The 22,726-nt window shown below is 30.8% G+C and overlaps 1 protein-coding gene and 1 long non-coding RNA gene across 2 annotated transcripts; one reads left to right on the top strand and one right to left on the bottom strand.

The window, feature by feature from the left end:
* Nucleotides 1-552: 552 nt before the first annotated feature.
* On the bottom strand, nucleotides 553-21,289 carry LOC107437228 (uncharacterized). Its single transcript, XM_087162699.1, has 5 exons — nucleotides 21,215-21,289; nucleotides 17,519-17,960; nucleotides 14,159-14,415; nucleotides 3,093-3,231; nucleotides 553-773 (listed from the first exon to the last, which is right to left on the bottom strand). The coding sequence occupies exons 1-5, from the start codon at nucleotides 21,287-21,289 to the stop codon at nucleotides 553-555; spliced, it is 1,134 nt and encodes a 377-aa protein (XP_087018825.1).
* Nucleotides 9,919-12,924, top strand: LOC122269801 (uncharacterized). The gene is made up of 3 exons (XR_015433652.1): nucleotides 9,919-10,136; nucleotides 11,010-11,169; nucleotides 12,754-12,924. It is a non-coding gene; the product is annotated as an uncharacterized LOC122269801 (long non-coding RNA).
* Nucleotides 21,290-22,726: the final 1,437 nt, after the last annotated feature.

Raw genomic sequence — 22,726 nt, 5'->3', positions numbered from 1 at the left:
AATGAAGACTAAAACGAAATCCCAACGAACCCTACTAAGCTCTTAGTTGGCAGTCATGAAAAGCTAACCAAGTCTAAACTTTTCTGTAAGTATGAGTATTATGAGTACTCATTTATTAGAGTATTTACTCAGTTAATATGAGTGCTCATAACTGCCGATATTTGACCATTATGCAAAAAAAATTTGAAAATGGTAGTGAAGCTAGAATAACGTTTCCTATCTGTCATCTTTTATTCCTTCCGAAGACAATTTTTCTCGAATATCAATGAAGTGACAAGTGAATTACAATCAAGGGAAAAAAAGTTTTCATTTAGCCAGAACATGAACACATCTTCTTACAGTTAACATGTCTCTCCATGTACTATGTTTAATTTTAATGTCACGACGGTAAATGTCATATTAAATAAAAATTTAATGCTAAAAATTAATCCTTTTGGTACGGGTAATTTATGAAAACAGTCCTACAAAATCTGGATTGAAAAATAATAATAATCGTTAGTTTAAATGAGGCCATGGCTATATTTTCCTTTAAGAAAATGTTAAATAAAAGTTTTAAAATATATAGACATCTTTAAACTTGCCCGGTAGAAAGTGTTTTCGAACATCTGAGGCGTCTACATCTGAGAATGAAATATAAGCATCGAATAGTTTTCCAACATCTCTTTCCCCTCTTTTTTTCAAACATCTCAATCCTCTTGAATAGAGCCACACTCTTATATGATATCGATATCGGAAACACAGCAAAATGAAGATCACTGTCATTATTAGAATCACTGGAATGATTGAAGGAGAAAGTCGATAAAGGTGTTTAGTAAAATTTAAAAAAAAAATAAATGAATAAATCTATGATCAAAACATCAACTACATTTTTTTATAGCATAACATGGAACGCAAATGAGCTTTGCTTTGAACAGTTACATAAAATCTGTAGAAGCTTGACGCTAATAATAGTAGTTATATACAGTAGTCAATAAAACATTTTCAATCACTCACTTTTAGAAGAACTTTCCTCGCTCGACCGAGTTCACTCCCACACGATTTCTTATGGATAGTTCAATCAGGCTACTATGATTATTAGAAACTAGTTATCGTAAGAGCTATTTAATACCAAATCTCGTAAAAATAAGAAATTGGTAACAAATATATGTTTAATTTTTTTCAAAAAAATCTATGGTTATGATTAGTTAGCCTCATTTACTAGTTAACCACCACAGATTCAATTCTCAAATATATTAAAGTTCAATTTCTCTGAATTACATCTAAAATGGAATTCGGGATTATGCGCACAAATGGTTCACTTTTTAAATAGTGTGCACAGACTACTTGTGAAAAAAAAAAAGACCGTGTGGAGGCTTTCTGATATAGGAGGTGATAACTCAGCTGTCGAAGGGGTGGAGAGAGAAGGGGAAAATTATAAATATCCTTTTAACCCCTTAACAGTGACATATATTTTAGAAAAATGGACCAAAAATGGAAAATTTTTTGACTGTTTAATTATGTTTTTTATATTATTGAAAAAGTTAACAAATGTTTTTTTATTACAAAAATAAAATTTTAAATGCAATAACTACTGTATATACACTGAGTGGCCAAAATATTATGACCACCTCAGAGTCTTATGCAAATGAGTTATTGCGTCACAGCGTTGTCGATAGAGGGCAAGATAACCATAACACGGGAATGCTGGACTAGTGAGTCATCAGTTATACTGTGTTGCTTGCTCAGATATGGGAAAGAAAAGTGATTTAACTGAATTTCAACGTGGAATGATTGTGGGTGCGAGATGTGTCGGAACGAGCATCAGCAAAACGGCTGCGCTTGTGAAGTGTTCTAAAGCAGCAGTTGTTAATGTGTACAAAGAATGGACAATCAGGCAAAAAACCGGATCTCAACGTCAGACTTGTGGTCGTCACAGGGTACTGAATGCTCGATCAGAGAGAAGGCTGGCCAGTGTTGTGCAGCGCAATAGGAGAGCAACAGTGCGACAAATTGCAAGTGATCTTAATCTAGGAGCAACTGTGAACGTCTCTGAACGTACTGTTCGACGCACATTGCGCCGTATAGGGTATGGAAGCAGGCGACTGAAGGGGTGGTCATAATAATTTGGCCACTCAGTGTATAATTTTTGCATACACACAAAAAAGTAATGGATTACACGCACATCTTATACAATTAGGGAAAATTAAGCAAAATTTTGAAGCTAGATATAATTTTAATTGGTATAATATAATATAAAAACACAACAATATGATTCTCAATACAAAAATTTTACAAATCTTTTACAGTATGGTATAACCTAAAACACCCACCCACATTTCCCACCCTCGACTGAAGTCGTAATCGGTGAAACACTAGGACCACTAATGCCATCTATTTCTGAAACAGTGAATTAAGTATTCTAAAGTAGAAACGAACACTGCTCGGGCTTCACAAAATAGAAACGTTAATTATTCTCCTGCCCGAAATCAGTTTGGGTTCACAAATACTACACGTAGTAGTTGTCCGAACTGGATTCGGACGACACTGGCAAAGGGGTTAATTCTTCAGATTTAATTTTCATAAACAAACTGATATTAAATATTTACTTTATTTCATTGCATCTTTTCGACCCATGTAAAATATCAGGCTGCACACCCAATCACTGTTTGAGGTATAAAGCATGCGGTATTTTAGCTAATCAATTAAATTTTGTGACAAAATGATGCCAATACAATTCTGCAATCAACACTTTTTGAAAGGTAATTAATTTGTATGTAGTAGCCTGTTACTTATATTTTTGATAGATATCTTTACTTTTGTGTTATTAACGTTAAAATAATTTTTTCAGCGTCATCTGAATTGGTTTTCATCACTTTGAACAGAAATAAAATTAGATTTTAGTAAATCAAAAAACTGAGAAACGTGCAGTTTTAGATTTATGAACTTTTTGTTACTGAGTGAACCTTATTATTTGGGTGCCAGGATATTGAAGACTTATAAGCAATCTTTATTGTTAAAATAATTATAGAGAAGAAAATTCTTTTTTAAATGACTTGCTTAACTCTTTACGGAGTTTCAGGATATGAAAGGATTTGATGAGAAATAGTACCTACCAGATCCCACCGCTCCCATTAAGATATAGTTCTGTGATTTAGAACAAAGCTCAATTTCACTCAGAGTAATTATTACTCTTCCTCTCAGACTTTTTCTGCCTTCTTCAGAACTGCATCGGATCTCGTTTACATCTAAAATCTGAAAATAATTCAAACTCATGACGTTTTAAGAAGTATTGTTGCATTTAAAAGAATGTTATATTTTTCTTTTTCTTTGGTTATTAGATACATTTATCTACTCGACGGTATACTTAGTTATCAATATATTTTTTTTTAACAGCGATGCTGTTTTGAGATAAGCTAACTAAAAATATGCGGATTATGAAATTCTTGAATGTTTGAATTTTTATATCTACTAAAAACATCAGTAAAGTGCTTAGTCCTTGTGTTGTAATAACAGTGAACTCAAATATTCGGTAAAAATATAGATTAGGGTGTTGTTGTTTAACCAAGATTTTCAGGGCAGAAAAACTCTCAAAACTGAATGTTTTACTTACTTTGGTATATTAATAATATATCAAAACAAAACTTAGTGATATAGCTGCTTCCTTTATATAAACCCCTTACAGCTTACTTATATTTCACTTTCAAAGAAATAACTTTGAATGATTACTATGCTATCATTTTCTGTAACAATGCAAATTAAAATTTATAAGTATAATCGATTATTGTTTTTGACCCAAATTTAGGCATTAGAGATGAATTGCTAGAAAGTTTTTACATGAACTTTCTTCTCATTACTTGAAACTAATGATTTAAAAAAAAACTTCTGTAGTAGTTTTAAAAAAAGGAACAATCCCATTTGCAAAGAAATTTGCCCTTAACAAACATGTTAACATATTTGTGTTAAATGGTTTGAAAGAATTTCGTAAATCTGCACTAGCACTTCGGTTTTATGTGTTCAAGCAACAAAAATTTTATAGCGTTTTTTTAAAAAAAATTTCCAAGTTTTGGAGCATTTTAATAAGATTGATTTAGCAATTATTTGGTAATGGTTTAAGTTATAACTTACCGTAGAATTGTGTGCTATGATCCACTTTCTAAACGGTAGAGTATTACAATCACACCGCCACGGGTTTCGAGATAAAGTGAAGGTCTTGACATTAGACGGCGGAATGTTGAAGAATCTTGTAATATTGTTTTCTGCCAGTAAAAGAACCTCGATGTTGTTTAGAAGATTGAAATCCAATCGTGAAATAAAGTTGCGCTCCAAATTCAAAATACGTAGTTTGGACGTCGAAGGAAGGTTGATCTCGATTGGATTAAACAGCATGTTTCCTTGAAGGTTTAGTTCAATTGTTAATTCCGGAAATCTATTTGGTATCTTTCAAAAAATGATGAGATATTCTATTATTAAGAAAAATATTACAATAGAAATTTTTATACGAAGTATCTACACTGCACATAAAAAAGCTGGAGCCCATAATAACTTTCGATCTACTGATCAGATTTTCAGATATTTGGACTCAACTTTAATGGTTTGAAGATCTATTCTTAAATATGCTAAAATTATAAGAGTTGACAATATATTATGTTACGAATTAAACGTGTATAATTACGTGTTTTCGAATAAACATAAAATTTTTACTATGGATTCGGAATTTTCACGTTTCAAATATGGGAGGCTGCCTCGATTTGGAAAATATTGTCCCGATAGTTCGGTGAGAAGAATGGCTGACAGTTTGGATCTCTAAATATTATTTTCAACTTGCTGTTAAAACGGTTTATTATATATAAAAAGCACACATTTTTACTCATTAATTACTATTTTGACATTGCAATATAGTAGCTAACAATGAAATATAAATTCTTGTGTATTTTCCTATCCCAATAGTCAACCTTAAATTACTAACCCTAATTTAGAACAACCTATTTGTGCAAACGATACTTTAAATTACGAATTCATGCACAAAATAAATAGCGCATTCAACTACAGCATATTTATAGTTAAGCCTGCGGATCATAAAAACCGATTCTAAATTCCGTAAAATCCGATCATTAAATCAAAAACTATTAAAGTTTCTAGCCTTTTTTTGTGGGCATTGTAAACTGTGCTTTAAAAATATAAACTCATTCTATAAAAGATTTCGAGTTTAGTCCGTTAGAACTAGATCGGCAAAAATATAAAATGGTTTGGAACTTTTATGCAAGCATAAAATTTTCTAAATGTTTGAACAAAAAAAAGAAAGATTACAATAAAAAAGTAAGGTGGATAAAGCACAAATAAAGTAGGGGAGAGTGGGGTCAATTGTAACAGAGCAAAAATTTCGAGTGTCGGGTTCTAGATTTGATTCCTAGGTGGCGCACGAGGTGTATTTAATAAATCTACATGTACACCCCTGCTGGCAACTACTTTTATGTACTTTTGAAAGAGCTACATCACAAAAGATATTTTCACGCTACGTAAGTACTTTTTTTGGTATTAGAATATTATATTGTAACAAAGTAATTTTGTTTAAAATTAAAATTATTAACCGAATATGTAAGTGGACACCTTAATTAACATTTCAAAAAAAGATATTAGTTTTGTTAATTAACTAGCATTGTTTTTAGCAAATGAAGCTGAAATGGCGTCTTGGGGACGATTGTAACAGTAATTAAATTCTAACATCTGAAAATAAACAATCTTATGTTTACAAACCATTACTTAACTCTTTAAGAACCACCAATAGTTTCCTATATCATTTATATTATGCTGCATGTGCATTATTTTATTTGTCACCTTTCACAGCATAAATTAAAATTTTTAGCCCCTTAAAGTTAAAAGTTTAACCCTTAGGTCTCTGCTCATTATTATTTTTACTCCTAAAATATCACTACTATTTTGATCAATAAAAAAATATATCACAACTATGATAATATGTATAATTAACTATGTTTTAGTTGAATTTATCAACTCTTACAATTGAACCCGTACGTGGGGACAATTGTAATAAGTGCACGACTGTCAAAAATTGTTAATAATTAATATAATAACATTAAAAATAAGGTATTCATTTTTTTTCTAGTAGAGGATAGTCTACTTTACTCGTCTGTCAACATAGTAGTGCTTACATGAATTTTTTTAAATCACTTACTAGTAGTGGTATGAAAAATGACTTTAAATCAAATTAACGAAACAAAGAATCATGCATTTGAAAATAAATATAGCTATAGCAAGAAGAAGTTTTACATAAAGCAAATATATAGTGGGCAAACCTGCATTTTAAAACAATTTTTTTTACCATTTCAACTATGATAACACTACCACTAAAGCGAAGCAAGTTAGCGTCTCTTTTAAAATGTTCTAAAAATGAATAAATTGAAATCTTAACGAATATTCCCTGTTATTATTTGAATCACTTAAGGGTAAGATAAGTCAAAGACGAGAATAAGTAGCTTTAGGTATATGATTTTAACAAACAATTTAGTAACCCACTATTCAGAATTTTTCTCTAAACATTTCACTAAATATAATAATATACTAGCCGCTTAAGACGGGCAGCTGTCCGCCACGCTAAAGGTTTTCACAAATAAAGTTTTTTAAAACATAGCAGGAAATCTGAAGATTAGTTGACAATTAAAGTGTTCCTGTCCTGCAATTTTGTCTTTATATCCAGATGAACAGCGACAAATATATCAAAGCGAAGCGTTCTATTTACGTATCGAATATGTTGCCACATTTTTAATACGAAAGTTAAACTTTTCTCCACTTTAATAAATGTAAACTAATGCGAACCTTACAATTAAATTATTAATTCCTTCGTATATTATTGGTATAAGTTGTCGAAAATTAATATTTCAATTGTAAGTTTCGCATTAGCATACATTTATAAGAGATATGCATTTTTAGTTCGCGATCGCAACGAACTATAGGGGGCGTTGTTGTATGAGACGCATACCTGCGATTACTATATGAACCGTCATTCAGTTACTCTGGAGACGTCTTTAATGCAGCGTGTAGCATTGCAACGTTCCTTCTTTAATGTGGCTTATTAAATTTAAAAAAGAAAAATGTTTGATATCCTTTCTTATACAACCGAAAACAAGATGGTATCTCTTTTTTTTTTAAAGGAGGAACATCTAAAACACATCCGAAAAATATTTGTAAATAAACAGAAAAAAATATTTATCTTCTTACTAGAGTTAATACCTAATGCCTGAGAAATAGTTTTACTAAATTTTAAGTTTTAATAAAAATCATTATTTAGAAACTGAAAAACGTAAAGTAAAGAACGCTTACGATACAAAAAAAAAGCAAAACAATTCTAAAAATTCCTTAGATTAAAATAAACAACTTTAATGTTTTTTCTTTTTTGATTCATAATCGGACGTAGAAAACCATTCTATAGAAAACTATTATCAAGAAAAAAATTACTTAAAAGTAAAATTTTTTATTTTATTAAAATTAACACTTACCTGCTTTATAAATCAGAAGAATTCCAAAATGATTTGTTCTTCGATTTTTGTTCATTTTTTAGTGCTACGAAAATGCGTCTTTGCGATTTGCCAAAAATAGAACAAGATGCAATTTTTTTTTTTCCTGAGGGAAATATTTTGCCCATTGTCCACCGAAATCCGATAAACTACTTTGATTTTAAATAAAGTGTTTCGTTTTATGATTTGTCGCAAAAATTTTAGGTGTAGATTGGCGGCACTTAAAAACAGCCAAATCTGTAGCTGTTGTGACGTTAATACATAAGTACCGAATTTTTATTCAGACTTTTCTGAATCATATTACTTGAAACATTAGAATATGCAAGAAGTATACATAAACACATAATGTTATACCATTTATGTTTTCAAAAAAAGTATTTTAACAAAAATTTTTATCTAAAAATTATAAACTATAAAACGGAAAATAAAGAATTCTTAGGATAAAAAACGATTTTAAGAATTCTTTACACTGAAATAAAAACTTTCATATAGTTTCTTTTCTTATAGTTCTTAATCAGACGTAAGAAACCATTCTGTAGAGAACTATCATTAAATAAGAAAAAAAAGTTTTACAAGCTAATTTTTTATTATAAAAATCATAACACTTACCTTCTTTGTAAATCCGTAGAGTTCCAAATGAAATGTTCTTCGTTTGAAAGTTTTATTTTCAAATAATATGTGCATATATTATCCCTTTATTACTTTTAGATAACATGCCACACATCAAAATTTTATAATTGTAAGATCTCGATATGAATTTGAATATGTAGCTTAAAAACAGAACAGCTGAATTCTAGTTGAAATTATCTATTCTTTCAAAACTAAGAAATACTTACCAAGAAAACGATAAAAAATTTATTAATCATCAGCACAAATGACACTATTTCAAGTAATTTGGTTGATTCTTTATTGTTGTTTTCCGAATTATATAGATACAGAAATATATACTGTTCTATAACAAAGAACAATTCTATAACTACTGCAGTTCTTGACGTTCTGAATTCACATTTCTTTATTGGAATGACGAAAGCAATGTTGACTTCATTTTAATTTGTAATGAATTGAAGACAGAAAAAATTATTTTACCGTAATATACACATCTGTAACAGCAAGTCATCATGAAATTGTAAGTTATTTTGTTGGTAATAGAAAGGTAAAATTATTGAGAAATTGTTCTTCAAATGCTTGGCGTGTTCTGCTTCAATGTTTGGCATGTTCTGGTTAGTTTTTTCAAGTTCTTCAGCTGTTCCTTAGGGAAATTTTGATTTTTATTTGCTACTAAGAAAATGGCGTCCGTCATGGCCGATGATTTTGATGGAACTAAATTAAAACGTGATAAATTAATGTCTGATATTTACAGGCTCCCGATAGAGGGCGTACTTGAGCGTTGCGATAGCGAATAGTTTTTTGAATATGGCTCTTTGAAGACGAAAAAGCTTAGATTTTCCTACAAAATGGCTGATAACTAAAAAACTAATACAAATTTTTGAAAAAGAAAAAAATACTTCTTCATTATGTCAAAACACAATTATGTGCCGAGTTTCGTGACTGGGCGAGGTTTCTGGGCCGATATATTGTGATTACAGAGAAACACACAAACAACCGCGTTTATTCCCATATAGCACTCATCTTCCGAAAACATTCCCTAGGACCTCCCAAATGCGTCCCTTTCTTCCGAAGGAAGAGGCGGATAAATAAAGGAACGCCGAGGGAAATTCCATTCTAACATTCCTACGGATAACGATACGTAGGAAGTCCTTCGGAAACATCGCCTACGGATTTTCCTCCACCGGTCATCCGCAAGAAATCTATCCTATGGATTTTGCTCCCTCGTTATTCCATAGGAGCATCATAATTGGTCTCATTCGTTCACCACTCCGACTTACGATTACTGGATGCTTGGCAAAGCTCTACGTATTAGAAATGAGTTTGTGATCAATGTTCAATTGGGATTTGGGTTCTGATGGATTTTCATTAGCAAGTAAGTATAAATATTAATTCTTACATTTTTAATATGATAAGATAAATCTTTAAATTCTTTGTAAAAACAGCAACAACGTCTTTTAATTAAAAATAAATATAAAATTATGGCCAATTTTCGCATTTTTGAGTGTTTGAAGTTCGATGTTCCATTGATTTAGGATTAGAATATCAGCCACCACAAGTGGAATCTTTCGCTAACTTTGGCTACTTATTTTAATATTTTTTCGATCTCATTCTTGGTCAAAAACATTTTGTTGCAAACGCTTATGTGATTATCTATCGGAATTTATTAAGTTTCTAATTTCCGGTGGTGTGGTACTTTTATTATTTGTATCTTTTCAAAATATGTCGCGATTGGGTATAGGTTTTCGCTATGTTAAATTTTGCCGCTTGTTAACGCTGACTTTGTACACTTTATTAAAGTCTGAAAATATAAGAAAGATAATTGGTTTGCAAAAGTATGAATAAAAGTAAAAATATTAAAAAAATAACGGGCTGGCAAAAGCATAAATAAAATAAAAGAAGCATATAAAAAGATAAATTTAAAAAAATAAAAGCAGACGATAAAATTAGAACACCAGAAAGTTGTTCATTTTTTAAAATTAGTTTTGTGTGGAATTTAGGTTCTCATCTATCCCGCTACGGGTAAGTTTCCTTATATCCCGTTACGGGTTTTTCTTGTTGTTTTATGATCTTTTCATTATCCCGTTACGGGTACTTTATATTCGTTACTGTATGTGTTGTGGTGTGAAATAAACGTTTTTTTAATAAAACATAGAACTGTTTCTTAATATAGCTTGATACGTTACAACTTTAATTAATATCTTGCAGTTTATATTTTTATCTAAAATTTTTATATTTCTTTTTCCCAACTGTTTCTGATTAAACGACATCTTGCATTTTATTTTATCCCCTCCCTCTGATTTTATATAAATTTTTTAAGTCACATAACTTTTCCATTATTAATGGTGTTCTATTCCCCATAGCAATTTGTAAACAATCTCATGATGAAAAACGCAGTTAAGTGCTTATCATTAAACCAGATCCATCATTTCTTTAATAATTAAAATTTTTTAATTCTTTTAACTTTTTCGGTGACAATTTCATTTTATTGCTGTCATATATCAATATCAAAGTCAGTGTTTACTCATTAGTTCTTGATTTTAATTCCACTTAGGTTATTGCAATGCTTTTTAAACAGCGAACGTGTTAAAAAGAATTTAAACTTGGTGAATAAACATTTGTTGAAGTAATAAAATTTATATACACATTCAAATCCTATTATATTTTATTTAGAGATACAGTTATTTTTAAAAATTCAATAAATACAAATACAATAGCTTGGTTTTTTACTTCCCTCTATTAAGAAATAATGTAAATACTCTGCTCTTTATCCCATTTTGAATTTTAATCGTATTTTGTAATTACAGTAGCTATTAAAAATTTATAAAAAATCTTTTTGCACAGATATTAAGTAATTTTTTCTTTAATAATGAGTAATTTCATTTTGTTTTCCAGATATCTGATCTGCGAAAAATAGGAGGAAATACTGTACCAAATATAATATATCGTCTCCTCCAACATATAATCACCCCACAGCTAGCTGCTAATTTCAGTTATTTTGGCACCAACAAAAAACGACCATTTGCTGAATTGGAAATATGCAGTGTTTTTGCAGGTATTTAATTCTAATGTAGTATTTCGTTTTAATACCTTTAAAATATAATTATTTATACTTTTATTTATTTTTCTAATTTTCTGCTGTTTTAACTATTAATAAGAAGCAGTTTTATTGAGAAAAAAGCTGTATAAATGCTACAAACTGATTAGTTAGTCAGTGAAAGGGATGTATGTATTTAAACCTTTTTTGAAATGTTTTATTTAAAAACCTTTCTAGTTAATATTTACAATGTAAATACAAAAAAGTTTTAAAAATTCTGAAAAATTAAATATAAAAAATTCATCCTGAAGATGTATCTTATCACCCTTATTAAATTAATAATAAAAAGATAAAACCTCTTGTCTTCTAAATTTACACTTTCCTATGATTTTGAGAATGGTGTCTAAATCTTATGTTTTTCAGGATTAGAAAAAATATTTAAAGCCTTATGAGCTACTTCTCACATCTTAAGTTTGTTTTTCCTAATAGAGCTTACAGTAGCTACATATTTCATCAAAATATTAATTTGAAAGTTCCATCAGGCTTCCCACGCACCTTAAAAAGACCTTATTTGAAGGAGAGAAGATTGAGGGCCCATAAAAAGGCCTTAATTTTATATTGAAGCCTTATAAAGGGCTTATGTTTATTTTTCAAATTCTTAAATTATAACTGCATTTCTTTACAAACGTCAAAAAAAAAGCTGAAAATCACATCGCTGAAAGTTAGTAAACATTTCTAATTTCAACATGGGGGCAAAACATTCCTTCTGTGGCGACTGAACCTGGAAATCAGTGAAGAATCAGAAAATTTTATCACCCATTGAAAATTCAGAGAAATTTGTGAAGATATTACAAAAACCTAGAAATGTCTTCATCAAACCTGGAAATTTGCAATAAATTCCGCGAAATCAGAACTTCTCGATTCTTGTGGGACAACATGACAGAAGAAAGTTTGACTGCCAGACGAATTGTGTTTGCCAGTTTAACTGTTCAAGGTAAGCAAGTGACTTCATAATCAGCAAGCAGTTAATTCTGAGTATCCGAAATTCACCTGGGAGGTATGTGTAAGATAAAGAAAAAAGGCACCAACAGGAGAAAGAAGACTTCGGCAAAGGAAAAAGGGAAGCCGAAAGCCAAATGGAAGAACTAAATGCAAAAAAAAGTAATATTTTAGATGAAGCTCAGGAGGAGTCTCTGAAAATAGATGAAGAAATTACTAGCTTCAGTCTATTAAAAACAAAACTATAAATTTTCACCTGTGAGATCTCAAGCTCTCAAAATTATGGGAATTTTTATATATTTTTTTTTTCTAATCAAGGAGGGATATTTTAAAGGAAAGGTATTACGTTATTGTGAATTCTTGTACCCAGACTTTTTTTTAAATATTGTTTTATATTTATAAAAAACATTAAATGTAAAAATTTCAAATAAAATTCAGCGCTTAATATGCAGCTTAAATACCATTCGAAATTAGTAAAAAAAAATACATATAAATTTTTCCAGTGTATAAAAAACAAATATAAAGTTTTTATTCTACCTCTCAGTAGTTCTTTTTTCCTTTCAATTGTAATTAAAATAAAAAATTTCTGTTTTTATATTTTAGATGTTGTACGAATTCATCACAGCGATATTACGAATGCTAACATGAAGGAACCAACATGACCAGAGTTGGCTGCGCCATTGTAAAGAGAAATGTAGCAAACTGTAAAAAAATTTTAAAAAAAACTTTCTTAATTTTAATAAATTTGAAAAAATATTTCTAATTAACATTTGTTTTGTGTTTTTTTTTTCCAATTTAAGCTTTTATTTTTTTTAATTTTTATCCTAGAGTGAAAGTTAATGCAATGTTTACTGTGATATCTAAAGTTTATCTTTAAAAAGTAACATATTGGTGAAGCAGAGTTTCAAATACTAAAAAATTATCAATTGACATATAAATGCTTTCAGTTGGAAAACAGGACTTAGAAGTGATTACTGGTATGAATTTATTCCTCTTTGAACTTTTTTATATTTTTAATCCTAGAGTAAATTAAAGAACATTTTAGATATTGTAGTAAACATTACGTTAAGTTTAATTTTCGAAAAGTAACAATTACTTAAAATGAATAACATATGTCATAAGTGACAATAAATGTCACTTTTGTATATTAAAAAAAAATTTAAGCAACATGTACGCACATTTTTTTTCAACTGTCAGCAGCTCTATATTAAACGCAATATTCTTCATTTGAAATTTCCGTTAACTAATAAAATAAGTTGCAATGCACATTGTTTTTATTAAATATGTTATATGCAGTGTTTTTCATGCTAATGAATTAAGTTTCCAATTGAGAATCATTGCTTTTAGTAGAAAATTGCTGCTACAATTTTTGTAGCAGTAATTTTCAAGTTTTCTTTTTCAATTTAAAAATCTATTTTTAAATAAAATATTTAAAGACAATAAGACTGAGGAGGTATGTAATGAAAATAATCAAAAATTCAATATTATTTCACTTGAGCATCAGTGTTACAAATGGGCTATAATTTGAAATTTATCAAAAGAAATATAACTAAAAAACTATATTAACTTGTATAGCCGGAGTACGGATTTACTAAAAATTTTGCCCTGTGGAAACTTCCTCAGTACTTCCTTAGGAGACTGCCCGAGGAAAGCCGTCGGAAAGTATGTGACCTTGAAACTTCCTCAGTTCTTCCTTATGAGACTGCCCGGGGAAAGCCATCGGAAAGTATGTGACCTTGAAACTTCCTAACCGTTCTTCCTCGGCTGCTCCAATGGAGTGACTTTCGGGAAGCCCGTCGGAGGGACTGAGGAATTGAAAGGTGCGGACATTTTGCATTACTGAGGAGCTCCGCGGGAGGAATTCTGGAAAAGTCGGGATCTCCGGGGGAGGGTGAGCGATTCCTCCGTGGGAGCTACTACGGAAGAATTTTTGCTATATGGGTTATTATTATTATAGATTCAGAGAGTAATTAAACTAGTGAGTTTATAAGAAAATAATAATAAATACCTGAGTCAATCTTTTTGATGCGCAATTCACATTTGCGTATCCCTCGTCTCGGTAGGCAACGCACGAACAGTCACAATACGATGGGCAGTCTTCTTTTGGCCATGATAAATCTTCTTTAGTCAATTCGCTCAGCTGTTTTGATTTGAACCTGATTGGCAAAGAACAAGAAAAATCAAAATTTGATGCATTTAATGTTGTGTTCTCCATCATCCAATCTCTGATCCACAAAAGGCGACAATCACACATCCAATAATTTCCTATAAAATAAAAAGAATGTAAATAACTTAAATTTTCAAAACAGGAAAAGTTTAGTCTGTGATTCGATACTGCCGATTTCATTTCTTATAAATATTGAACTGCTGAAAAAATGTATAAAAAATATCAGATACTTTTCTCAGTGATGAAACGTGAGCCATAAAAATCTATTATATATAATTCTCTTACGTGGCTCCCAAATTTTGGCTGTATTTCTTTTCCGCCGGTGGCAACGTTTGTTTTGTTTTGAAAACACCAAAGCATTCTGCCTTTTAATGATGTGTTTCTGATCTAATATATATAATTCTCTTACGTGGCTCCCAAATTTTGGCTGAAGTACTTTGTACAACTAAATAAGATTCTTTTCACAACAGTTAAATATTTACTCTATTTTCTTCATTCATAGAGAAAACAGCCGGCAAAGAATTCTGTTAGGTTAAAAAACATTTCGCTAAAACAATAACGAATTCCAAAAGAAATAAAAATAAACACCTTAAAAAATAAAAATGCTGTTGAAAGCCATAGAATTTTTTGAAAGTTAACTTAGCAACATAAATCAAACTAGATCGAAATTATGATACCTGAGCGCTTGGCGTAACAAATCCTTCAATTCTAAAAGTGTTGTATCGCCAAATGCCCAAATTAACAATTGTGTTCTTAAAGAAATTTTATAAAAAGTTTTAAATAAACAACCTACTTCTACAACTGCTTCTTGAAGAACTTGGCTCATTGATTAAAAATATTGTTTTAATTTTACAGTTCTAACTTTACTTCTACTTTCATTATTGCTATGACCCTCTTTCATTACATTTTACAACTTCATGCTAAATTTGAGGACTTGAAGTTGCTTTGTGGTTGAATACTGACATTTAGAAATGTGTACATAAAAAAAATAATATTTAGAGATTAAGACTTAACAATGGAAACAATCGTTTTTGTGAAAAATTGAATTGTATTGTTGACATCAAAACTAAAAATATTGTGTTTCAACTTAACAATACTACCTTAATTTTTACTTACATAATTACTATGATCCCTTTTATATATGCAATTATAAATGCAATAATTATAAATGCATATATATATGTATATATATATGCATTTTAGAACTTCATATTAAACTTCCGTTGTATGTCTGAATACTGACATTTAGAGCAAAATTAAGGTTTAGAATTGCCTCGGAGAAATTTGAATTGTTAACAATGAATTAAACAAAAAGTTATATTTTAACTGACAAATACTATATTATAATTTTAACTTTTTCTATGACTATACTCATTTTCTTACTCTTTTCTTTGTTTTTTATATATTTTATATTTTTGTGATAAAATAAAAAACTTATAGTTGTTCTGCTTCTGAACACTGATGAAAACACAAAATAATGGGCTTCATCAACAATCAAAAATATATACATTTATTTTACAAATTCCATAATATTAGGGTGGTGCCCTTCAGAGAATTAAAAATACAAAATTATCTTCATCGAAGCCGATGCTTTACATCCGGCGTTCAGTGGCAGACTACTATTTCATATTGTTTTACAACACATGGCTTTAGCCCTCTGGTGGGAAAGACTTTAAAACAAAACTTACAACAGTTACTTTTCTCAACAACTGAAATTTAGAATAGTGTGATTAAGAAAAATATGTGAACTGTTTGCAATTTCAAATTAATATTGAAAAGTACAGGTTTAGAATTTTCTACAGTGAAAAGTTTTCGAAAGTATACAAAAACCAGACGTTAAGAACGTATCCAATGAGCGAGCAAAGCGAGCATTGGATTGCGAAGCAATCCGAAATGAACTGTGAAAGCAGTTCCGTTGGTTGGTGAGCACCAGCGAGCAGGGGGCGAAGCCTCCTAGTAATAATAAATTTCTTATACAATTATTTTGATGAGCAATTTATACTCATATGTAAGAAAAGTACCTTTTCGGTAATCAACGTTCAGTGAATAAATAACAATCGGACCAAATTAAATAACTTTTTATCCAATTTGAGGAACTTCAGGTTCTAGGACTCAATCTTAATGGTTCGAAGGGATAATCTGAAATATGGTAATTCATTAGTGTAGTATCAAGTATGCTAATTAATTAGTGTTAATTAGTTACGAAATCAGAATAAAAAACGTGCTTTTTCTGAATAAACATACCATTCTTTGATCATCGAAATTTCAGAAATACCTGCAACTTGGGAAATATGCCCCCCATAGTTTTTTCTGGAGAGCTTTTCAAAGTTTGGACTCCTTAATGTTAATTTTACTTTTTTCGTATTTTGCCATATCTCGAAAACTTTTTAAGCGAATTGACAAGCCTTTTAACAGAATTAAAAATGTTGTTTTTTCCAATGAAAATTCCTGGCAAATAGAACTATAGTAAATATTTCATATTATTTTATTTATTAAATTAAAAAAAAGTTGGACTGTAAGGTATACAGCTTTTTATATCATTTTAAAGAAAATGGATCTGGATAACAAAACACAAAATTTGAGCGAAATAGGCAGAATAGTTCCTGAGAATTCAAATGTTCATTATCGAAAATTTTCAATAGCCATTGGAGATATTTGTCGCTAATTTTTATTTAGACTATCATCTCCCGATTAACGAAACCCTTCTACGCAACCCTTGCTACGACTGTGAAGTAATTTTTTTTCCTGAAATTCCGATTCAAATTGTTGGGAATTAAATGTGCTTTCCAAGTGAAAATATTTCTTGAATCTCTAAAAAACAAGGAAACAATTCTTTTGGCAAGGTTGAATTCCATTAAAGGACAGTTTTTGTAACGTGTAGTTGATTTTAATTATAACTTTACTGGCGCTGTAATCGCGTTCAGAGGCTTAGCAGGTACATTTAATCATCACACTCTAAACATTAAAATACATTGACTGATATATATTCATATTCATCTATACATGTTCGAATTGAATGCAAGTCATAACGTAGAAAATTAACTTTGAATGAAATATTGACGTTCTGAATCAATTTGAGAAACATATTTCTGACTGAGTATCAATTATTAACGCAATGGAATTGACGAAAAATAATTTTGTGTGTTTTGTGTTTGTTTTCTAAAATTCCGATGAAAATTGTTGGAGATTAAATGTACTTACCATGTGCAAATAATTCTCTAATCTTTAAAGCACCAGGAAAGGATTTTCTTGACAATGTTTTTAGTCTATTAAGAGATACATCAATATTTTGCAACCGGTCTAGCTGAGTCAAAGCTTCGGAATCGATTCGGGAAATATCATTCTGACTCAGTATCAATTCTTCAAGCGATGGAATCGACGAAAAGCAATTTTTTGTTATTTTACTAACACGGTTATCCTGTAAATTAATAGTCTTCAACGATAGCAAGGATTGAAATGTATAATCGCAAGATTCGATTAAGTTGTTACTTAAATCGATATATTCCAAACGATTGTTTCCAGAAAACCATTTTGTAACATTCCTTACATGATTTCTATTCACATTAACACTAGGCAAATTTTCCAAATTGTCGAAACGATCTTTAGGTACTGTTGTCAATAAGTTATAGCTCAAGTCGATTTTCTGTAAAAAAATAAAGAAGAAAGTCATTAGTTTAGAATGCATAGGCCAAATTAATTACAACACGAGCCAGAAAGTAGAACGCTCTTCTATTTAAGAAGAGTTCTCTTAATGCATATTAATTAGTTTAGAAGTATAATGGGCAAAAAATTGGGGAGAATTTGATATGTCTTTCTTTAAAAGAATATTATCTGATTTTGAGGAAGAAAAGTTGGTTCTGCTAAGTTCCAACTTTAGAGAGGGAGTAGAGTCATTGAAATGTTTCGATGATGTTTGTTCCGTTAGCCAGAAAAAACCTGTTTACAGGAAGGGTATTTGTGGATGTATTGCCTTAAAAGTAGTTCTAAGGAATATCAAGGTACTAAGAGCAAAATAAGTACAGAATTTCAGCCGAGGATAAAGTGGAGTTCGCAGATGGCTTAGTACTGAAGGTTCCTGTAGGCCATCAAGAAGCACTCTGTGATATCGCATTCTTGTAGGTTGAAGATATGCTGCTTTCCCCAGAAAGTAAAACGGTTATAAAATAAAATAAAATCGATCAATATATATATATATATATATATATATATATATATATATATATATATATATATATATATATATATATATATATATATATATATATATATATATATATATATATATATATATATATTTATATATATATATATATATATATATATATATATATATATATATATATATATATATATATATATATATATATATATATATATTTATATAGTCTATGATTTAATAATGACTTTTAGAGTAAAATTTAAATAATTTACTAACAGGAAACCGTATATACGAATGGATAATCAAATAAATTCTTTGTTAAACAGATAATAAATAAATTGTTTTTTCGTGTAAAGAAAAAAAATGCAGTAGCACATATTTTTTGAAAATCTGTGATATTTTGCTATTATTTTAATGCTTTGCTGTTAAAGTTTCAGTGTGGGCTGGAAAAAGTTACAGAGGTTACGTGACCAACTGCGTGACGGTGGAAATGAGGGTAGCATTGCGTACTGCATGCTTTTACTTCCCAGTCCAGCTTGTACCTATCTATTTAAGGCTAGGTGACCACTTGGGATTAGACCTCAGCACTTCACAAAGAGAGCTTAGTGTTTTAACCATTGAGCCATTGATGCTTTCATTAATACTGACACATATTAAAGATAGAAGGAAAAAGATAAAAATAGAAATAGATTATGAAATTTACCATCAAACTAGGATTTTGAAATAAGCCATCAACTGTTACGAGAGCGTTCTGGTCCAATTTAATCAATCGTAGACTCAGGCATGGATCAAATGTTTTATTATCTAAGCTCTTCAACTTATTACGCGTTAGAATAATTGATTGGAGTTTTTGATCACCCATAAAAGCACTGCCTAATATAGAACTTATTCTGTTCTTAGTCAATGAGAGGTTTACAAGCTCAGGCATATATTGAAGTTCTGTTGTAATCTCAGTTAATCTACCTTGCACAATCTCAAGTGTTTTTAAACTCTTGATTCTACTAATGGCACTTGGGATTCCATGAAATTTTGTTTTAGAAAGAAGTAGTTTAGTCAGTGATCTAGTATGGTCGAAGGCGTTGTCTTCTATACTTCGAAGGGGGCATTGCATAATTATTTCAGATATATTCCTGAGTTTAGAAAATACATTGTTAATTATACCTGGACTTTTGCAAATTTTTGACCTCTCGCAATTTTGGCATTGATTTGCCACTTTGCACTGGAGTAGCACTCGGAAAACTGGCCTTGATTTCGGATAGTCAACAAATGTACTTCTAAAATGACAGTCTCGAAAACGTCTGCAAGTCACGCTGATGTTTCTTTCCCCATATTTCACCTTACATTTGCCGTTCGTGTCAACTACCGAAAAAATGCCAAACGTCACAAATAAAATCAATAAAGTAATATTCATTTTAGAAATTATAGCAAAGAGCGAAACTTAGTATTTGAGAGAAAGCAGGCATGTAGATAAGTCTCACGTTCAATTATCAGAATACTTAATTATTCTATACGAAGACTAGTAAATAATCGCACACCAAATCAATCCTGTTCAATCTTAATACTCTATAAAATGAAAGTTTTTAAAGTTATTTTTTTCTTGTTCTGATAACATGTGTTTGGGAAGTGAGATAATCTTTAACGCATAAAAATTCTGTTAGAATGAAGCTGTTTGTGATATAAAGATATTGTGATATGCTCTAAGAATATCAGTTTGAAAACAAAGGTTGATACCAACGATCACTTTCAATCTACTCACTTATTCCGGTTTCGCGGGAAAAAATTCGAAAAAGTATTAAAATAGATATGTAAGATAGCAATTTCATAACGATGTTTGCAATATTTCAGATCAATTTAAGGTTTCAAACATTGCTTAATATTTTTTTATCCCTTCTCCTTCAAAAGGTTGCTTTAATCTAAAACATTGGCTCTCAACGGGGGCAATATCGCCCCCCTGGGGGCGTTGGGAATATGCTGAGGGGCGGTGAACTTGTTTTGGGCAGTAGGGGGGCGTTGGGTACGTTTTGGGTGGTAGGGGTCGATGAGCATGTTTTGTCATTCAAATTTAAAACTTAGAAATAAAATTATTAAATTAAGATTTACTTAATAAATAAAATCAATCTAAAATTAATATTAAAGAGAAAAAAAATTAAATTAATATATAAAGGTTATCCGATACACCATTTGTACCAGCAATAAAACGAACTTATACGGCACCTATTCTCCGATCCGAACCAACACACCTCAGCGCATGAGTCTGTACCTTTTGCCTTAGACTTATTCAAGCCATTTGGTGAAAATTGAAGTCATTGCGCTTTCAGTAGGAATTTTTGATTTGACCCGTGTTTCTTATAATGGTTTTTCTTAGCTTCATTACAGTTTTTCCCCTGTCACCAACAATGTCGGTTAATAAAAAGAGGTGTCATCAATACAGTGCCACGTACTTGAAGTTGGGATTAGTTCAATCACTGTTGAACTCTCAACTACCCATGTGTTTACTTTGTAATAAGGTTTTATCTAATGAGGTAATGAAATCTTACCGTGATCAGGAGCATTTGCAAAAAACTTATCCTGACAAACAAAATAAAGATTTGACATTTTTCGTGAACATCTTCGTTCACGCTTCTGAAGGCTCCTTCGGTCTCGGGGTTACTAGCAACCTCATCACAAAAATGCGACGATGGTTTAATAGCTTCTTATAATATATCAAAAATTATCGATAAATCTGGGAAAGCTCATACCATCGGAGCAGAGTTGAGACTGCCGTTTGTCAAGGAAGTTTTAGAAACAGTTTTACCCCATCCAGTCGCATCCATTGTAAAAAAAAAAATATCCCGTAAGCAACGATACAGTGCGGCGACGAAATGATGAATTGGCTGAAGACGTTGAAATTTCTTTACGCAAACTTTTGATATCCAACGAATTTTCCCTTCAAGTTGATAAGTCAACCTTGCCAGATAATGTAGGCTTTACTGTAAGCATAGGTCCGGTTTGTAAAGGTAGGAAAAATTATTCAAGAGATGCTTGATTGTAGATATCAAAGGTAAATCTATTTTTAATACTTTCAAAGATTATTTTAAAGAGAAAAACATTCCTCTTGCGAATATTATATCTATTACCACTGATAGGCTCCTACAATGGTGGGATGACATTGCCCTTTTGGAAAGGAAGGTACCAGATGTCTTAGCTGTTCACTGCGTGATTCACAGAAAGCATTTAGTAGGGGAAAATCTCAGCAACCGTTTGCATCAATCATTGCAATATGCCATATCTGCTGTGAACAAAATTCATTGTAATGCTCTCTACGATTGATTATTCAGACAGCTGAGAAAGAAAAACGATAAAGAATTCAATCACTTGCTACTATACACCGAGATTTGCTTGCTTTCCAAGAGCTTCTGTCTCAATAGATATTGGAATCTTTTTGATTCTATGCTTGAGTTCCTCGAAAACAGAGATGTAGCTCTGAGAGACAGATTGCTAGAATTTAAGAAAGACTTTGACAGATTTATCTGTAAAATTTAAGGGTGATAATTTGCATCTTCAAGGAAACGAGCTCAATTTGATCCCTACAAAATCAGTTATTTCTGCCTTTCTAAGAAGACTCATTTCGTGGAAGCAGAATTTTAGTTGGAATGAGTTCAGCCAAGCAGGTGAAATTCACTCTGATGACGCACAAGATTATTGTCAACACCATGACTCTTTGTACATGAACTTTTCTGATCGGTTTAAGGATGTTTTGTTCCCTAGAAGTGCCTCAATGGGTTTATGGGTTCTGAAGCCTTTTGCGAATATTGAAACAGCAGAGGTTCAGATTTACGAGGAATTGGTTGAACTTTTAACTAAGTAAACTTTGAAATGATGATCGTCTCACAGAATTTTTGCTTAAAGGTAACATCAGTCGTCTCTATCCTGGACTGTAGACTATCATTAAAATTTTTTAATTGCCTCCCCCTAGCTTGTCGAACGTGGAATCAATGTTGTTACAGATCTTATCACAAAAAGGAGAAATCGACTCAAAATTGTGCAACGAGGGGATTAGTGTCTTCATCTCACTAAAAGTATTGAGCCGACCGTTAAGAAATTGGTTCTGAACCATTAAGTTCAATCATCCCACTAACATAGTTACTTGAATGTTTCGCTGATACTACTTTTTAGTGTTAAAAATCATTTTTGTTGTTTTTTTAATTATCTAATTGAGAATAAATTATTTTTTTAAGCATAGGTTTCTTTGTTGCATTTTTTTCATTGAA

The sequence above is a fragment of the Parasteatoda tepidariorum genome, chromosome 5 (assembly GCF_982258835.1).
Source record: "Parasteatoda tepidariorum strain Cologne lab strain chromosome 5, Ptep-v5.0, whole genome shotgun sequence".
Lineage (NCBI taxonomy): Eukaryota > Metazoa > Arthropoda > Arachnida > Araneae > Theridiidae > Parasteatoda > Parasteatoda tepidariorum.
The sequence above is the reverse complement of the archived record's forward strand: the minus strand, read 5'-3'. Positions and strand labels throughout refer to the sequence as shown.